This window comes from Lathamus discolor, chromosome 6 (genome assembly GCF_037157495.1).
Source record: "Lathamus discolor isolate bLatDis1 chromosome 6, bLatDis1.hap1, whole genome shotgun sequence".
Lineage (NCBI taxonomy): Eukaryota > Metazoa > Chordata > Aves > Psittaciformes > Psittacidae > Lathamus > Lathamus discolor.
The window spans coordinates 67,436,568-67,455,231 of NC_088889.1; the positions used below are offsets into that span (position 1 = coordinate 67,436,568).

The following is an 18,664-nucleotide window of genomic DNA, read 5'->3' on the forward strand; positions in this document are numbered from 1 at the left end:
CAAAATGGTTTACCGCTCTCACCTTCATCTGCATCACACCTTCATCACACTGCCCATAGGTTACAGCACAAACAATGCTATGGCAGCTTTAACTGCTATCCCAGCTCTCAAAAAGTGCTGATCATACCTCACAATAGTGCACTTCACACTATTTTAACTCCTGGGGACTAAAAGTATTTCAGCTATAAATTAAGCAGTGCCTTTTAAGAAGTAACTTTGCATTTTTGTTAGTTTATTTTAAATCACATTTTGCAGCAGAAATAGGTGTTTCAACTCCCCTTTTTACGCTCTGTCTCACTGAAATCAACCACAAAAATTACACAGTCTCTCTGCACATGCAGACAGAAGTCATTTCTAGCCACAGGCTGTCCTGGGTTTTCTCTGACTCTGTGCTAACCGTGGAAGGTTGCTGTATATGTACTCCTCTTTCTCCTGAGCAGATGGATGGGAATAGGCAGGGCCTCAGGTCCTTACACCCATTAATTTGCAAGGTACATTTGATTCAGCAAAATCATCTCTGTTTACTGATGATTTAAGAAGGAGAAGTGATCCATCCCCAGCCGAGACAAGGCTGAAGAGCCTTTTGCTATTAAAGGCTACACAAAGATACTGTATCTCTTTCTAAATTGTTTCCAAAATGAACCCCGAACTCTCCCCTTAGGGCTGCAACAACACACATTACCTCTTTGAACAAGTTAATTCTTCAGGATGACAAGTAATTGCCTGCTGCTTTGGAAAATTTATTGTCATGGCATAGATACAGATAAAATAAGTATCCACTTATTAAAAAACAAACCCAAACACAATACAACAAAAACCACACAAGGGACATGTAATTAATTGAGTTGAACAAATTACACTGAAGATACAGTTGAATAAAAGCACTGCTATTGTCCAGTCTTCTTCTCTTTGGCCCTCTCCTCCTGCAGGTCTGACCAAGTTGTAGATGAATAAATAAAACAAGCCACCTCCCACATGAACCCATACAAGTTGCAAGCAAAATTGGTGGTGGTGGTGGTCAGTGAAAAATCAGTTTCTAACTGAAAGTCATCCTCAAACAGTGGAGCTCAAACTGCATTTCTGCTCATGTGGAACTGCCCTGGACTCACAAGGACCCCAAGGCTTGGCTACAGCACATGAGGGGAAAGCACCATGGTCACTTCTAAGCATTAAAGGCTCCAGTTCTTTAAGGCAGCCTTGACTTCCAGAGGGTCTACACCAAAGAGCACACTTCAAATGTAGAAGGACAATTCTGAACCCTATCGTTGATGTTCAAGTTTAGTTTTTAACCACATGAGGGAATTGCTCCTCTAAATCCAAACTTACCAGTGAGGTTGCAGTTCCGTACATGGACCTTTCCTTCAATTTGCTCTCCTTTATTTATTTTTTTATTGTTCTGATTTTCTTATTTAAAAATGCTGAGAGGTTAGAAAAGAGTCAGATCAAGTCAATGTGTCAGGCTAATGTTTAACCATAAATTAACACCCCACAGATAAAAAGGGAGCATACTACAAATTTCACAGCTGAATCTGCTGCCCCAGCTTGACAGAAGCATCAGTAGCACTAGGGTCTAAGTGCGTTCAGCACCTTCCTAACTCAGCTACTTTTTTCTTCCTCCTTAGGAGTGAACTGGGTAAAAAAAAATTAGTCTCCTAGCTGAATAGTCTTGCTGTTTATGATTTGTCATTGATGAGCTACAGATAAGCTTCAACTTCGCTGCCAACTGAATTCATCTGTTCAGAACAACAGCTACAGAAAACCAGACTCCTCAACATCAGAGAATTGTCCAACTGCTGCTATGTCAAACTTTGTAGCTCCAGAAGTCAAAAAATTTGTGGCTTGGGACTATGTTGTTTTTGCAGGGCTGTTTTTAGTCTGTGCTAGCATTGGAGTCTTTTTTGCAGTTAAAGAGAGAAAAAAGAAAACTTCAAAGGAATTTTTGGTGGGTGGTAGGCAGATGACATGTGGACCAATAGCCTTCTCTCTCACATCAAGCTTCATGTCAGCAGTGACTGTTTTGGGGACACCCTCCGAAGTCTATCGTTATGGGGCATCCTTTGTGCTGTTCTTTCTTTCATATGCGCTTGTCATCATTTTTACTGCAGAACTCTTTCTACCTGTATTTTACAGATCTGGCATTACAAGCACTTATGAGGTAAGTAAAAATAATTTAAAAAGGCACTATTCTAATATAAAAGTCAGTATCACGCATATAGAAATTCATAGAGAAAAAGCTCTGACAGAAGATTTTTTTGCAGTGTTTTACAGAACAAGTATATCAATGCACTAATTCTTTTTCAAACCAGGTGGCATTACTCAAACTGGTTATTCATATTGCAATAAGTTGAAAGCACAAACTAAGGGTCAGAGCTCCTGTTATGCATACACAGCAAACACAGGAGACAGGATTACACACCAGCACCAAAGGAAGTTACAGCTGAAAAACATTTTAAGCATATCCAAATGCTTCTGGTCTTATAAGCAACTATTCCACTTTTTAAAATATATATATATATATACACACACCTGCTTTTGCAGAGTAGGTATTAAAAGACAGACATTAAGAACAAAATTCAATACTATTCAACTCAAACTTGGTCTAGAGCTGGCAATTTGGTCCAATTTAACAGCAAAGTGGACTATTTGATATCTAAAAATATATAGTCAAGTAGACACTTGATAACTATTGTGGTGCAAGGAAGTATTAAAGAGGGAGATGGCTGCAGGTCTTTTTCAAAACAAACCAGCCTAAACCAAACAACTCAGGGTTGGGGAATAAATTCAGGTATTCTTTAGGAAATGAAATTAAATGAGCAGTCTGAATTTTCTAGAGGTTTTTCCTGGCAGTCCTCCTAGAACACATTATTTTCTTCATATGACAGTTCAGTAGTTGAGGAAAATCAAAATACACAGCTGACCTTGTGATGTTATTGCTAAGAGCACAGTGTGAGGACCTTACCACCTGCACACCCACAGGACAGCTACTTTGGGAGTAGCCTTTTAGTCACTTTAATCAACAGCCTCAAATTTGGCCTCTCCTGCTCTTGAGCAGTTTGAACCAAAAAAGAATTCAATGAAGAAAGCTGAGTGAGTTCATGAGAAGTAACAGGAAGACTTCTCATGTTCTCTAAGCCCAAACCCTAGGAGCAGCTTCGGTAAAACAGCTCTGCCTGGGTATTTGGAAGTAAGTCAGTTCCAGGTTGGAAAAAAGTAAAATTGACCATCTGTTGCCACTGCCACAAGTAACCCCATTTTCTAGCTGGTTTTGGTGCAAGATCAGAGAATGAATTACTCTTCTCATTTGAGCCACCAAAGTTGTCATTGCACCCAGAGAGTCCCCTCAAAATGATTGCTGGCTTGAGGAATTATTTTTAGAAACAAGTTACATAAATTAGCTATTTATCTGTATGGCAGACTGTGGGGCTTATTATGCGAGAGACACGAGAAAGATGAAAATGAGCAAAATTAATAGGAAAGAAGCTGCTTTGGAGAACTATACCTAGAGGCTTGTAAAAGAGAGAAAGCTTGTACAGCCTGTGCCTGGAGTCTGCTGGGAGCACATGGGACTATGGCCCAAGGACAGACCCAGCCCACCCATGGTTAGAAGGGATGCTGCCACAGATGTAAATTTTTTTGGTCAGCTCTACAGAGAGGCTCCAAGTGATGACTCAGGTTTATAAGCTGGGCTTTTGGGGCTAGAGAGCTACTCACCTCTACAGTTATGTGGTAACTAGAGACACCTCCCTACATGTAGCTGTATGTCCCTAAGAATTCCACTTGCTGCTCCATGTTGATGATGTGCAGATTTGAGTTTAGACTGAGACAGGGCAAGCAAGAAAGCCAGTTTAGCTCAATCACTGTGGAACTCTCTTCTATTTTGCCTCTTCTCCATCTGTTCCACCACCACTTTGGTCATTACAGGAGTCAAACCACTCTATTTCTCCTAGAAATGACCTCAAGTTTCCTCTTCATACAACTGGAATGTACTTTCATTTGAAGTTTAAATTTCTTTTCCTTTCAGTAGTTCCCAATACAAAGAATACTGAGTATTGCAACCCAACATATAACTTCACGTACATGTTACTGATGAGAAGATTTCTCACATATAATTATCACCATGTGTAATAATAATCATGCTCTCCTGCTCATTACTCATAGCAGCAGTGCCAGCTGCCAGTAATTTTACTTCCATAGCAAAAAGAAGGTTAATAACTGTGTCACAGGTGCTGCATGTGCAATTTACTGAAATTCCTCTTTTTTTCCCTAGTATTTGGAGTTAAGATTTAACAAGATTGTCCGTCTTGCTGCAACACTGATCTACATCCTGCAGACGGTGAGAAGCCATTGACTTTGTTTATGCCAGTTTCACTCAACATTTCTTTTGACAGACTAATCTCAGACTGCACATTTTCTATAATGAGATGCTTTAATGAGTACTCTTTCCTCCTATATTTTTTCACTTGGACTGTGAATGTTAAAAAGAGTGAATGGCTGCTTTCCTAACTACCTAGCTTTCTTAACTTTTCCTTGTTTAGGATTAAAAATGCCATTACTCTTGTCTTTGAAACTTGCATGTTTTGCTGAACTCTCACAGCTTGTCAAATTCTCGATCTCATTATGTTCCCTTGTCTCTCATTCCAAATGAGTGGATTCTGTCTTTCTTGAAAAGCTAAATGAGCTGTACTGGGTACATTTAGTTAATCAATTACCATTTACGATAGCAGGCTGAAGGTATCCCATCTGAAAGCTGTTGCATGTGGCATCTCCTGAGGGGATGCCCAGGTAGAACGAACTCAGTGATGGTTCCAGGAGGTAAAATCTCAGAAAGTTACATAGTTATGTATTTGATGGAAAGATGAATTTTATGTGATGTTTGAAAACATTTCTCCCTACATTAATTCCATTTCAGTCATTCCAAAACCCTTAGCAACAGATTCATATGCTTACTTATTTTCAGGCTTTGTTTCTCCCTCAGAACATACATGTGAGAGCATTGAGTCAGCTACTTTGAAAGGGTTTGAATAGAAAAATGGATGTTTAAATTCCAAGATCAATGCACCTTATTTCAGTATAACTGTCTGTGTTTTCCCAAGAGCTCCTCTTTCTACTTGACTAGGGTATTTTCATCACCTAGTCATCTTTGCAATTGGTGAAATAAGTAATACTAAAGCAAATAATGGTCCTTTGATCAGAAAGGAATTACACCAATGATTTTGTTTTGTAAAGGTTGAAACAGAAATCCAGATACAGTTAAATAAAATGAAACAAAGAAACCCCCAGATCTGGTATTTTGCTCTTCTAAATAGAAAATTATCCCTGAGCATTCACATACACCTTTTTTTAATAATCTTTTTTTTTCATTTTTCTCCTCCAGATCCTTTACACAGGAATAGTGGTTTATGCTCCGTCACTGGCTCTCAACCAAGGTGAGATCCCATGCTGCACTACACAGCTACCCCAACCAATCACACAAGGCAAACAGAATAAATGAAGTGAGGAAAATGAAGTAAAAAAAAAAAAAAATTAATAAATCCACAAAAGTTCTGTCAGAAGGTTTTTGCCTGCTCCTCAGAGCTCTGCATTTCCGATGCCTCACATCTCTCTCACAGGAGTGCATTAGCAGGAGCCTCACATTTGCTGTTCTGCTCTGCTTTGCACTCAGTAACCACCTGAAGAGGTTAGCAACGAACAATTTCTCAACATCCTCACAAAGTTCACAGTACAAGCTGATGATCCAAGACTGTACTCTGTACTTTGATTCTCCTCTTCCCTGTCTCCCGTGTTCAGGTTCCCATGGGCATTACTCCATGCCCTGTAGCTGGAGCCAAATACCATGCTGCTGTCTGTCTGCACACTTCAATTAATCCTTGCAAACTGGACATATAGCATCCATCATAACAGATGGGAGTAGTAATTTTACTGCCATAAGGCAAAAAGAATCACGATGACCTAACTCCTGATTTCACCAAAATCAACTGGACAAAGAATGGGAGACTCTTCTCGTTGTCATCTGAGTTATGATCTCTTTGTCTGACCCTACCTTCACACAGCACAGAGCCTCCTTCCTCTGGAGCTCAAATGAATTTTATTGCTACAATCTGTGTTTGTTGTTAGGCCACAGTAACTCTGCTAATAAGAGAACCTTTACAAATAGATTTGCCCTCATAAACTATTCCTGCTGGGAGAGACTTAAGTATAAGCCAAACCAAAATTTCAGCATCATTTGTAAAGTAACTTTATGAACTAAAATAAACAGGAAAACTGGTTTTAATGCAGCATATTCTAGCATTAAACTGTTTCGGCTTGCAGGGAATGGAATTTAGTTCGGGTTGGGATTTATTGTTAGGGTTCCTTGGAAATATCTGAAGAACCTGATTTCTTAAGAGAAAATTCTGGACTAAGAACAGAAAGCATTGCTTATAAAGCTGTGTCCCATAGGAATGATGTTTTTGCTGTGTGCAATTCCTCTTACATGTTACTTTTGCACACCTGAAAATTAGTTTAATCCAATTTGCAAGAAAACAACAATGCAAAACAGTATCCAGTAGTATTAAGAAACCTGAACAATCCAGCAAAGCTCCTAATAGACACAAAAGAGTAAAATTAATACTTACTCCTATCCTTCTAAAGCTAAAGGATCACAGCTTTTCTGTTACCATCCAGATGGCCCACCTCCATTTCATTAACCATTTGGTTTTCTTTGGTTTCACAGTCACTGGATTTGATCTCTGGGGCTCTGTGATTGCAACAGGAATTGTCTGCACTTTCTATTGCACTCTGGTACGTGACAGGTATAACTGAACAGCTAGAACATAGACTGTTAATTCAACCATGCTTTTTACATGACAGGCTATTGCAGAAGGGTGGCTTCTACATACATTCCAATTGACTGAGGTTTAATAGGAGAACATAGAGATAAATTTCTTTTAGACTCTTGTGGAACAGCTAAGTCTATTTGGAGAAAAAATTACTTCCTCTCAAATCCTGTGCTGTATGTCTCAAGGTTTAAATCAAACAGTTTGAAGCAAAGTCCAGATAAGGAGGTGATAACCTTCCTCTGCGACACTAAATCTTTTGAGAGAAGATGATTCTTCTTATCTGTTACAAGTTATAGACTGAAAAACATCGCAATGAAAAATGTGCCTCTGGTGTCGCCCCAGATCAAGAACAGAGTGATAAAACCTAGGAAGGCAAATCAACAGGTCACAGAGAGCTTTTCTTCTGAGTGGAAGCAACAGGAGACTCAGTGTTACAAAAAAGATAAACATTGCAGTGGAAGCAGCAGAGGGCTCAGGACACAACCTCATTTCTGTTCTCATTGCCACTAAGGAATTTGTTCACTATTTCAGCCCACCTTGCTGAAAACACTTATTGTGCTGCTCTAGTACAGATTTGATCAAATATGAAAGCAGATGTGGAAAAAGCTGAACCGAAAACTTTCTGGAGTTCTTTTTCCGAGTTAGGCTAATTGTGGACCACTGGGCTCAGAGGATTGTAGAGCATGCTATAGGAAGTACAAACAGACCAGCTTGTATTCCCTAAGCTTTTAACTTAGGGAAAAATAAAACATTTAACTGGAAGTCAAACATTTGCATATGACTGTAGACAAACCTTTGAAAGCTGTGTCATTTTCTAGCCTGCAAGAATACAGCCTTCATGGGAGAATATGAAGTTTAAGAGCCCTGATTTGCTAGATGCTCTAAATACAGTTTCTGAGCTCCTGAAATAAGGGGTCTTTCTATCTTTTGATGTATTTGAGCAACAGGAAAGAAGATAAAAGCGTACATAAAAACACTATTTGTTTTAGGGTGGATTAAAAGCTGTTGTCTGGACAGATGCATTTCAAATGATTGTCATGGTGGTTGGCTTCACGACTGTTTTGATTCGAGGAACCACTCTGAACGGTGGATCAACCAAGGTCTGGGAGGTTGCCTACGAAGGATCACGATTAAACATATTTGAGTAAGAAAAACACAGTGCAAACCTTTTCTTTTTTGTATATTTAATGTTTAGAAACTATACCCTCACAAAGTCAGAACAAGTCAGACTTGTTACTATATTATCAATGAACAACCTCAGTAATTCAGAAAAGTCCATTCACTACTTATTTGATACTTGGGAATGCAGTTGACCATCAGGAGAACTTAACTCCTCTTTCTATTACCCTCTTGAAGAAATCAAAGCCCTCCTGAACTGAAAAGGAGTTTTGTCATTTCTCTTTGTGTAGGTATAAATGCAGCCCAATTATTCCTTCCAATTATATATAGCTTCCTATTTCTATTCATAAATCTGGCACTTTGTGTTAAGTATGCTCACCGCAGCAGCCAGCAATGGTGCACCACTGCACTGGGACAGAAAACTGACCTTCCTTCGACTATTTGTGGCATTGACTGAAAAGTTCATTGCTCAAGGCAAGTCACTGACAGAACATAGCAGCAAGGTCAAATGTTATCTGCTATATCTATCAACATTAGCAGAATTGCAAAGATGACAGATGCAAGATGTACTGCTTAGAATTACTGAGTAACGAAATTTCACTGTTGATAAAAAATAGATAACACTGCAGCTGCAGCAATTTCTAGTTAAAGAAATGACACACCATGATGATTTAACCAGGAATTTGGAGGACTTACACAGTTTCACAAGTGGCTTTGTTCCTTGCAGAGGACAGGGTCCCAGGCAGGCTGGCTTGCAGGTCTGTTGCTCCAATGTGACACAGATCTGAATTCTGAGCATAAGCAGCCTTATAAATGTGATTTATCTCAATCAATCTATCCCCTGCATGATATATGTTTATCTTGACTTGATAGCAATATGTTCCAATATAAGAGGAAAAAAACTTCCAAATCTAACCACAGTAGACGTTTTCTGAGCTGGATACATACTACCGATGCAGTAGTCCCAATGAAGAGGGTAGGACATAGTGGATAGTTCTGAAAAATCACCTGCCTCTTTCTAAAGAAATGTGTGTTTATGTAAGTGAACTGAGTTGCTTTTTTCTCTCTTCTAGCTTTGATGTCGATCCCTTGAGACGACACACCTTCTGGACAATTGTTATTGGGGGAACGTTTACATGGCTAGGGCTCTATGGAGTTAATCAGTCCACAATCCAGAGATGCATTTCCTGCAAATCAGAAAAGCACGCTAAACTGTAAGTTACCTGCCATTAACCTGTTCTAGCAATCAAACATACTGATGTGGAATTCTAAGCTTGTCCGGTTTGTTAAAAAACAGCTAATTTTGCTCTGACAGTCTCACTCCCTCTGGCCCCGAATGACATAAGTAAATGCAGAAATAAAACCAGGTAGCCATTAACCTCTTGCAGTTCACTACTTTGGGGTCAGCCGGCCAAATTAATCCTTGGAAGCAGAGTACAAAAAAAATGCCAACACAGAAGCTGTGCTATCTGCAGCTTCATTGGTAAAATGTATTTACTGGAATTGTGGCTTTGTTGTACTGTATTAAAAGTGGTTAATGATTTAATAGAGCACTACAGTACAAGGCATTATCTAAATAAAATTAAATCAGTAAGTTATTAATATTCTAGAGCATAAGAATAATTAGACTCAATGGTAAAGAGCCAAGTGAAACTTCAAAATATAGACACACGTCTTATTCAAAATCAGCATTAGTATATGTGTAGCTAGATACCAAACCACCACTTTTTTTTCCACATGCCTAGCACTCATACTCATTTTTCTTAGGGTCATGCTGGATTATATGAATTTGTCCTGCAGACAATTTAGTCTTTGAAAAAATTTGGAAGTCGCAGCAGGGAGAACATCACTAGTCAACAGGTTCTGAAAGACTTTCAGGTCCCCATAGCACAGCTGTGCATCGGCCCTGGAAAGGGACCTTGCATAAGGTCATGCCCAAATATGATGCAGGTTATATAAAACCTGTCAGCTCTTGGGAGCTACAGGATTATTGAACCACAGCCACACAGCCTCCCCAGCGGATGCTGCCACTCACACCCATTCCATGGACTAGTGAAAAACAACCAAGTGTGTTACTTTGCATGGCAACTTTGCAGTCATGACAGAATACCTACAATGGCTTAAAAGGAGATGTTAGGTTTTAAATCCAGCTGGCAACTAAACATCACTCAGTCACTTGCTCAGTACTCACTTCTCCCTGGTGGGATGTGGAGAAGTGAAAGGGAAAAAAGGGTAAAACCCTTTGGGTTGACATAAAAGCAGTTTAATAATTGAAATAAGGTAAGATTTTATTATAAGGAAATAGGGAGGAATGAAACAAACCAACCAGTCCAAATGATGCACCACACAATTGCTCACCACCTGCTTACTGATGCCCAGCCTGACCCCAAGCACCAAGACAGGAGAAAAGCAACAACTCCCAACAGACAAAAATCTGCTCTTACAGGGGACAGGAGGGGCAGGCCCAGTGCTTGGTGCTGCCCACTCTGCGTCCAAGTTACTGGTCTCTTCCAGCTGTATACCCTGAACCCTCATCCTTGCCCTGTAGCAAGGCTGTATGTTTCCACATTTTTAAATCAGTATTCCATACAATTTATTATCCTGCTGATACCTTTAAGAAAAAATTTAGCTAGCTTTGAATTATACAGCTAGCTGTGATTAAGGTGTCTCCCTAAAAAGTCAGAAAACACCTAACTTGTAACAGCGTTTCTACATGCATTTTGTATCAAACAGAATTTCTGTGCTTTGTTCTAGGGCACTTTACCTCAACTTACTGGGACTCTGGACAGTCCTGGTGTGTGCCGTGTTTTGTGGCTTGGTGATGTACTCTCATTACAAGAGCTGTGACCCTTGGACTGCTGAGTTCATTTCAGCACCTGATCAGGTACAGATACCCATTATTATAACAGAGCTGCTTAGGACCCAGATGTAGCGCACATGAAGGCAGTTAAGATTTCCTGAGATGCTTTATGTCCTGTCAAGCACTCAGGCACTAATGTGGCTGGTAAATCAGGGCTAGAACAGATCTTTTCTGTTTCTCCTGTGCTACTCTGACAGTGCTTCCCTGAATGACATCCTCTTCACTCAAACTCTGACACTTCATGTTAGTTGGAATAAACCCAGAAGTTAGCAACATGCTTCACAGCAACTACTTTTCCATTACCCAGGAAAATCTTAATTAACTGCTTGTGTTGCTCTTGTGCTTCTACCGCAGCTCATGCCGTATTTTGTTATGGACATTTTTTCCTCGATGCCAGGAGTCCCAGGACTGTTTGTTGCCTGTGCATTCAGCGGAACGCTAAGGTCTGTGATCCTGAAGTGACAGTTTAGCTGATTTCTTGAGGACACAGAATGAGGTTGATACGTGAAAATCTAAGAAAAGCCCAGCTGTTTTACCCAGAACATTCTAAGAAGCAGCAGTAGTGCTTTGCTGAGTTGTATTATATTTATGTCAAAGTCTAGCTCCACTTCACCAGCATCTTTTTATCCAAACTATATTTTAGAATAACATTACCAATACAGATAAAAGAATAGAAAACCTAAGCTCACTTCCTGAGGTAGCTTTGGAGCTGCTCCTGGTGAAACTGCCTTTGCTGAACCTGACTGCCACCATATCCTAGACAGGGATAGAGCGCTTTTCATTAAGTATCTCTGTACATAAAGCAGAGTTAGACTAGGAAAAAGAGATGTCTGCATGGAGAACTTTTAAAAATTCTTTAGAACTTCAGAATCTACGGGAGTGCTGCATCTTATTGTAGTTTTTACCCTCTACAGGTCAAACACCAACACTTCATAGGGCATTTGAGAGAGAGGAGTCAAGCTCACAGTGACTGTGGCATGTGAATAATGCCAATCTTCAACAGACTTTTTCTAAAGAATCTTATGTGTAGAAAAAGCAAGACAGAGCTATCAAAACAGGGGAAGGGAAAAATTGCCATCAAAAATCCCTGTGTAAAAGGCACTGGCTTCTCCTGGCAGGAGTCTAAGAACAGAGTCAAGGGCACAAAGTACCAAATACCATGCTGTAGGTATGGACCTTGCCATGTTACCACAACAAATTCACAGAGACTGTGTTCAAAGAATATGTGTTCATTCACCTACCTAAAAGAACCAGCCTATCCCTATTCCATATTTTTCAATTCTAAGAGAAAACACCCTGTTCCTCCACAAAATGCCTGCTATTGCTAGTTGTCACTACACATCCTTTGATTTGTAAGGGAGTAGAGCTTTTATTCTGGAGCATGCCTGTATTTTGAGGGACTTGCAGATTGGTAAACTGAAGGGTCAGTCAGGATGAGTTTCTATCTTATTCTGTGCCAGCACAAAGCAGAGCCCCTTAATCCCGGAAGGGACAGAAAGCTCACCAACATCAGCAGCATTTGTGAAAAACACTAAGATGTACAGTTCCTGAAGAGTATTAGTGCTGAACAAGAGGAAGCAGTTTTTTATAAATACATATTGCTTCTTATTTACTTAACATTCTTCTCATTTTCTACAGCACAGTAGCTGCCAGCATCAATGCTTTAGCAACTGTTACCTTTGAAGACTTGGTCAAGAAAGGTTTCCCAAATCTCTCTGAGAAGATGAGCACATGGATCAGCAAAGGCTTATGTAGGTACTCTAGATGGGATCCATTTCTTTAATACCAAAAGCATCCATACCCACAGTTGCTACTATTGCAGGAGAAAATAGGGCAGGATTTTATATACTTTGAGCCTTGAGAGTCACTGACTCTCAGTTGGCTCTGAAAGTGTTTCTTCGTGTAATGAAGGGCACTGTCTAGAGACACCTCTTCAGAAACACACTTGTGCTTTAGAAACCTCCACAGTGTAACCCTTTATAAACTCTCAGGATGAACATCAGCCTGGTGCTTCAATAAAATTATGCATTGGCACTGTATGGTACAGAAACAAATATAGACTAGCATCAACAACTACTCCTGAAAACCTCTGCAAAACTTGTTTCTACCGAAAATATTGGGTAACACTGGGATCTTCTTTATAACACAAGAGCAATATCAGTGTAGTTTTTTATCACATTAATCCATAGTAGCATTATGAAATATTATTTTTAGTAGGAAAATAAGACATTTCTATTCAGTTGCATAAGCAGGTTGTTCAGCATTTCAGAGAAAAATTAAAACTTATAATAGAAATGAAAAACAGATCATTAACATCAAAGTGATTTGAATTTTAAGATACTTGTAATAATTATTGCAGTAATATTAGAACACTTTCATAAGTACTGTAATAATATCATAACCATTTATTGATGTCAGTAAAGATCAGATAGGAGCCAACCCAATACAATTTCTGTTTCTGCAAATGTCTCTAAATTTCACTATTCCTGCTTTTCCTCTTATTATTTAGCTTTTGCTTTCAGGACCTAGAAAGACAATGTTTATATCTGAAGCCAAGGTGCGCTAGCACATTGGACAAGTTTTGGTTGGCTTTACTCATGACTGCTACATACAGAGTTTTGTCTCCCACAAAATTAAAACTGGTGTCAAAGAAAGAAAGCTGTGTTGTTTATCATTGCTCAATTAATTCATTAGGTTATTCTTCAAGTGCTATTTAAAGGCAACAGAAACCTTTCTACATGAGGCATAACTTCTAACTTAATTTCATCACTCATTTCTGCTTCTTCAGAAAAAACAACTAATGAAAAACACAACAAGACTTCATGCAAGACGCCTGTGTGCTTAATTGTCCACTTCGAGTGTCAAAGCCCAAAGTGCAAGCTCCTGCACGGTGCCTGGTCACTTCAGACACTAGATGAATTATAAATCATCCACTCTATTAACCAGCACTGACAACTTCACTGCTTCGTCTTTTTCAGGTGTATTATATGGTGTCCTGTGCACTTCGATGGCTGCAGCAGCATCACTGCTAGGAGGAGTTGTGCAGGTACCTCTTGCCTCAGAAACACCGTGAGCTGAACATGAAGGAACAGAAAGGCAATACACTGAAAAATAACGCTGACAGCCCTGGGGACTGCTGGATTATCCGAACAATTTCTGTGTACATGCTGCTGATAGGAATAACTAGGGGGAAAAAAAATCATAAATCCCCCTATTCCTTCACTATTTACCCACTCCTGGGAAACGATACTGTGATTCCCTCCCTAAATGTGCACTGAAATGACTGCTGGTCTCTTCACCCCCACCATTTCCCAGACCAAAAGCAGAACTGCTCATGCTCCTTCCAGATGCTGCATTAAGCTCCTGTCTCCTCTCTGCATCACCAGGCTTCCCTTTCCATCCATGGGATGTGCGGCGGGCCCATGCTGGGATTATTTACCCTGGGAATTGTGTTTCCTTGTGCTAACTGGAAGGTAAGGAAAAAAAAGACCTTCTTTAAGAAAACCACTTGGTGTTGTTTGCTTAAAGCTCCATCTCGAAAATTGTTCGGGTTATTTAGATTTAGTCTTTGGGCTGCTTTTAAGATTTAGAGCCTAAGGAGTTCAAGATGTGTTTAGAGGTCCCTTTTCACTGCTGAACTTATCCCAGTTGAAATTAACTCTACCCAACTGTGGAGTAATTGGTTATTAGATCCATATGAGAGTTGGTTATTTTTCTTTTCTTTTATCTGTGAGTTTCTTCTCTTTCATTAAGAAGACAAAGATATTCAGTACTTGCCCCAGCCTATATTCACCTTGGGATGTATTCACCTTGGGATGCACAGAACAATTTCAATTGCTCTGCCTTTGCTCACTTCATATTGCCCCTTGAGCAGCCCAATCACATTTACCCAGCAGCAAAACTAAACTCTGAGTTGCAGTTTTGATCATCACAATTTTGTTGAATTCCTATTACTAAAGCACAATAAAGCACTCTGTTTTATACCTTGGTTGAGAGAGAACAGGACTGATTTACACTGACAGAGATCAGTGGTCACCTACTCCTCCGTAATTCACGTTCACAGAGAAGCTTTTTCCATGCATCACTTCTAACACTATCTTTCTATACCTTCCAAGGGTGCTATGGGAGGCCTCTTAGCTGGGATTACTGTAGCTTTTTGGGCTGGTACTGGTGCTTTCGTTTACCCTGCTCCACCGACGAAGTCCATTCCTCTGCAACTGTCGACTCTCAACTGCACATTAGCTAACAGCACCAAGGCACTGATGACAACAGCAGCTCCCACAGCAGCTCTAGACAGGTATTTTCCCTATAATTACAACCTAAACCTGTGTTTTATCACAGCATGCAGCCTGGGCCTGCAGTGCACAGCCAGTAAACACCAAATAGGATGGGAGCATACTGCCAGGTCATACACCAGCTGCAGTGTTAGCTGTATTTTTCTGCCATATTTGAGACAACTTAAACATAGCCACTGGTCATCACTAGCTGCTTTTGTTACCTCTTCACAGACCTTTGCTGGCAGACACCTGGTACTCCCTGTCCTACCTGTACTTCAGTGCCATAGGCTGCCTAGGCTGTGTCATCACAGGGCTGCTGATAAGCTTTATAACAGGTTGGTATTTAATATATATATACATATGCATATATAAATGCTTTTACACAATAATCTGACTCAGCTGTTACCAGAGTTTAAAAAAAGCCCAGCAAGCAGCTCATGAGAGAACTCAAGAGAGGGCAGTGGGCTCCAGTCCTGCTCCACCCCACCTCATGGTCTGAGACACCTAGCTATCCATATATTTTTGTATAATTATTTTCTCCTTTCAGGACCCAACAAAGGAGAAGATATCCCACCAGTGTTAATCCAACCAGTTTGCAACCTGTTTTGCTTTTGGTCCAACAGACTCAAAGCTCTGCTCTGGTGTGGTGTGCAGCACGACAGCCAGGAGGTGAGTACCTGAGCCCACAGCTCAGCCCTGCATGGTGCTGGTGCCACAGGTGTACGTAAGGTATGCGCCATGTGAAGAGCATGCCAGCCTCCATCAACCCCTCTGTAAAGTTATGCAAGGGATACTGCGTAGGACCACAGGCTGGAAATGAGATCAGCCAACCCCTGAACAGTGCTGGGCAGCAATAAGTTACCAATCTGCCCTGCCTACACAGCACATGAGCTCTGGAGACAAACAGCCCTTGGGACAGCCAGCAGCCCACGCAATGGTGGCTGACCTCCTGCTCCCTGCCCGCCTCTCTCTGCCAGCCGAGCAGGACAACACTGCACTTTGCACCCTGACAGCAGTTCACTGTGCTCCTGCCCCCTCCCACCAAGCCAGAGAATAAAACTTGAGCACTCACATGTCCATAGAGCTCTCCTGCTGATACTGCCATTGCCACCTTCAGACCTGGCAGGGCTTCTCTCCTCCAGGGCAGCACTGCTAGCCCATCAGCAGCAGCCACCAGCACCTGTGGGGCTGTGGCCGACCACCTCCACAGACACAGGGCCAGCTCTTCCACAGGTGTCTCTGCGCTTCATGAGCCATGCAGCATGAGCATCTCCTCCTCTTGTGCTGCTGTAACAGTCTGCAGAATCTACTACGTGTACGGAAGGGACACAGACTCCCAGACGGGTTTGGGTTGGAAGGGAGCTTAAGGCACATCCAGTTCCAAACTCCTGCCATGGGCAGGGACACCTTCCACTAGACCAGGTTGCTGCAAGCCCCTTCCAACCTGGCCTTGAACACTGCCAGGGATGGGGCAGCCACAGCTTCTCTGGGCAACCTGTGCCAGGGCCTCAGCACCCTCACTGGGAAGAACTTCTGCCTAACATCTCATCTCAGTCTGCCCTCTGTCAGGTTAAAGCACTGTCCTATCACTGCAGAAAGCAATATAAATGTTTTCAAGTCCTTTAGAATACCCTTTAAATCTTGCAAATAACCTTTCAGCTGCAAGGTTCACATAGAAGCTTGCTTTAAGTTTGGCATTAAAGCTGATGGCTTCATTTGGAGAGCAGCTGTGATGCCTCTAGATTTGCCTCTGCTGTTTCACTTGGCTTTTAGGTGCTCAACATAACTTCATCTAGAACTTTCCTGAAGCAAACCCCAAAATCTCAGTAAAAGCAAAATCACATATGCATTTATTGGCTTGTATTTGCTTAAAACGTAGAATAACATTAATCATGTATTTACAGTGTGAAACCACTGAGGCAAGTGCAGGCCAATCCACTAAAATGCACATAAAAATGCAAATGAAAATCTAAATTTAAGTGCTCAGGAATGCACTGAGGGCACATTTAAAGACTTTCACATGAACAGAGCTGTTGTGAGAAGTTGGTTTTGTGGCTTTTGCCAACGACTTTCCATGGGGAAATGAGAAAATCAATGGTTATGTATGGAGGGGACACATAGGGAAGAATGCCTGCTTGTGGGTATGAGACTCATTTTATGTAGTGAAGTAATTCCTCAGATTTATAGGAAAGGATGTCAGAATTTCAAGCTGCAACAAGATAGCCTTTAGCCGAAGGAAAAAAGCCATGAATCCAGGCTTCAAACTACTAAGGTATTGTTTTTGCTTTGTTTTGTTTTTTCTCAGGTGGACTTGGAAAAAAATCTGCCTAAAGTTATTGCAAATCAAACAGGAACAGATAACACCTTCAAGAATAGCATTGACAAAGAAAACAAATGCCAGTTCCCTGGTTATAATCCCAAGGAAAAATCCTATACTAATATGAGCAGAGAATCTCGCCTCTAGAAGCTGAGAGATGAGGGACATTTAATCAAACTGTATGTCTTCAGCTTCAGAAATGAAGAAGTTTGAGGTTTTACTATCATATTTACCAGCTTGTAGATGACCAAGAGGGATGAATTGCTCTCTATAGCAATTAAGGCTAGATTTTTACTTATGAATTTCATGACAGATCTGAGAAATCATCGGACAGTGGGGTTTTGAAGGCACTGCTACTTCAGAAGAAATGCTTCATGAATCTTGCTGTGGAAGCTCCTGCTTGGAAGTAGCTGCAATACATCTGTATCCCATGTTCTGTTCAGTAACCACTCATTGAAGGGAAACTTGCAAAGGGGAACTTGAGATAAATTAAGACTTTGGAGTAGCTTCTGAGGTCTCTTACTAAGGTGAGACTGTGAACTGCCCTCTGATGGAGGGGAAAGAAGGGAGGTCAGGCTGAGATAGCATGTGCTATTTCTAGGTGTCACAAAAGGCCTCCTCACAGGGATGTTGTATAGACCAGACTGGTCTTTCAGTGACTGAGTTGTGTTTGCTTCCTCTGTGGAACTCAGATTTCTTTGTAACGTCTTACTGTAAAAGCTATAGGAGAGAGTAACAAATTTGACTTCAAATGCAGCATAGTTCTTTACCCATGTTAGTCTTGAAAAGACATCCTTTCAGCTCAGAAAGTTCCCTACACTACCTTTATGCAAGAAAGAAAATAAAATGACAGTTGATGATGATGCCTCCTGATTGAAAGTGTTGAATTTTGAGAAAAATGCACACAATTAGGCAAAATCAGTGGTCTGATAAAACATCTTGGAAGGAGGTACCTAGCCCACTAAGGTTCTGTTCCAGTGAGAGATTTTCTCTAAAACTTGCCTCTGTAAGTCAAACTCAACAAACCACCCTCTCACCTTGATAAATGTTTGAATGTAGTTTTTTGGATGAATGTATTTGTGTTTATACAAAGCTTGTAATTCAATGTAACAGACTGAATACCAAAGACGACCTAGTTACGGACCCAGCTGATATATTGAGCTCCTGTTGCTCTGAAGAACCCAGCTGTTGCTTTTGCTGTATCAGCAACCATCTTTATGATACAAATATAGGACAACCTGGTCCTTGAAGTAATTTCCCCCATCTGTTTTCA

The 18,664-nt window shown here is 40.7% G+C and overlaps 1 protein-coding gene across 1 annotated transcript; it reads left to right on the plus strand.

Moving 5' to 3' along the window:
- Positions 1-1,537: 1,537 nt before the first annotated feature.
- Positions 1,538-18,449, plus strand: SLC5A12 (solute carrier family 5 member 12). Its single transcript, XM_065683385.1, has 15 exons — positions 1,538-2,155; positions 4,268-4,333; positions 5,375-5,426; positions 6,713-6,780; positions 7,808-7,962; positions 9,011-9,151; positions 10,692-10,821; positions 11,152-11,240; positions 12,436-12,548; positions 13,776-13,843; positions 14,184-14,270; positions 14,913-15,094; positions 15,306-15,409; positions 15,622-15,743; positions 17,380-18,449. Exons 1-15 carry the CDS (start codon positions 1,799-1,801, stop codon positions 17,536-17,538), a joined length of 1,893 nt encoding a protein of 630 aa, XP_065539457.1. The 5' UTR covers positions 1,538-1,798; the 3' UTR covers positions 17,539-18,449.
- Positions 18,450-18,664: the final 215 nt, after the last annotated feature.

Bases quoted from the DNA above. Each gene is read 5' to 3' on its own strand.
- SLC5A12 (XM_065683385.1), top strand. From the start codon at position 1,799: ATGTCAAACTTTGTAGCTCCAGAAGTCAAAAAATTTGTGGCTTGGGAC. The intron at 6,781-7,807 runs GTACGTGACAGG...TATTTGTTTTAG, and splicing joins GCACTTTCTATTGCACTCTG to GGTGGATTAAAAGCTGTTGT. The intron at 15,095-15,305 runs GTATTTTCCCTA...ACCTCTTCACAG, and splicing joins CCCACAGCAGCTCTAGACAG to ACCTTTGCTGGCAGACACCT.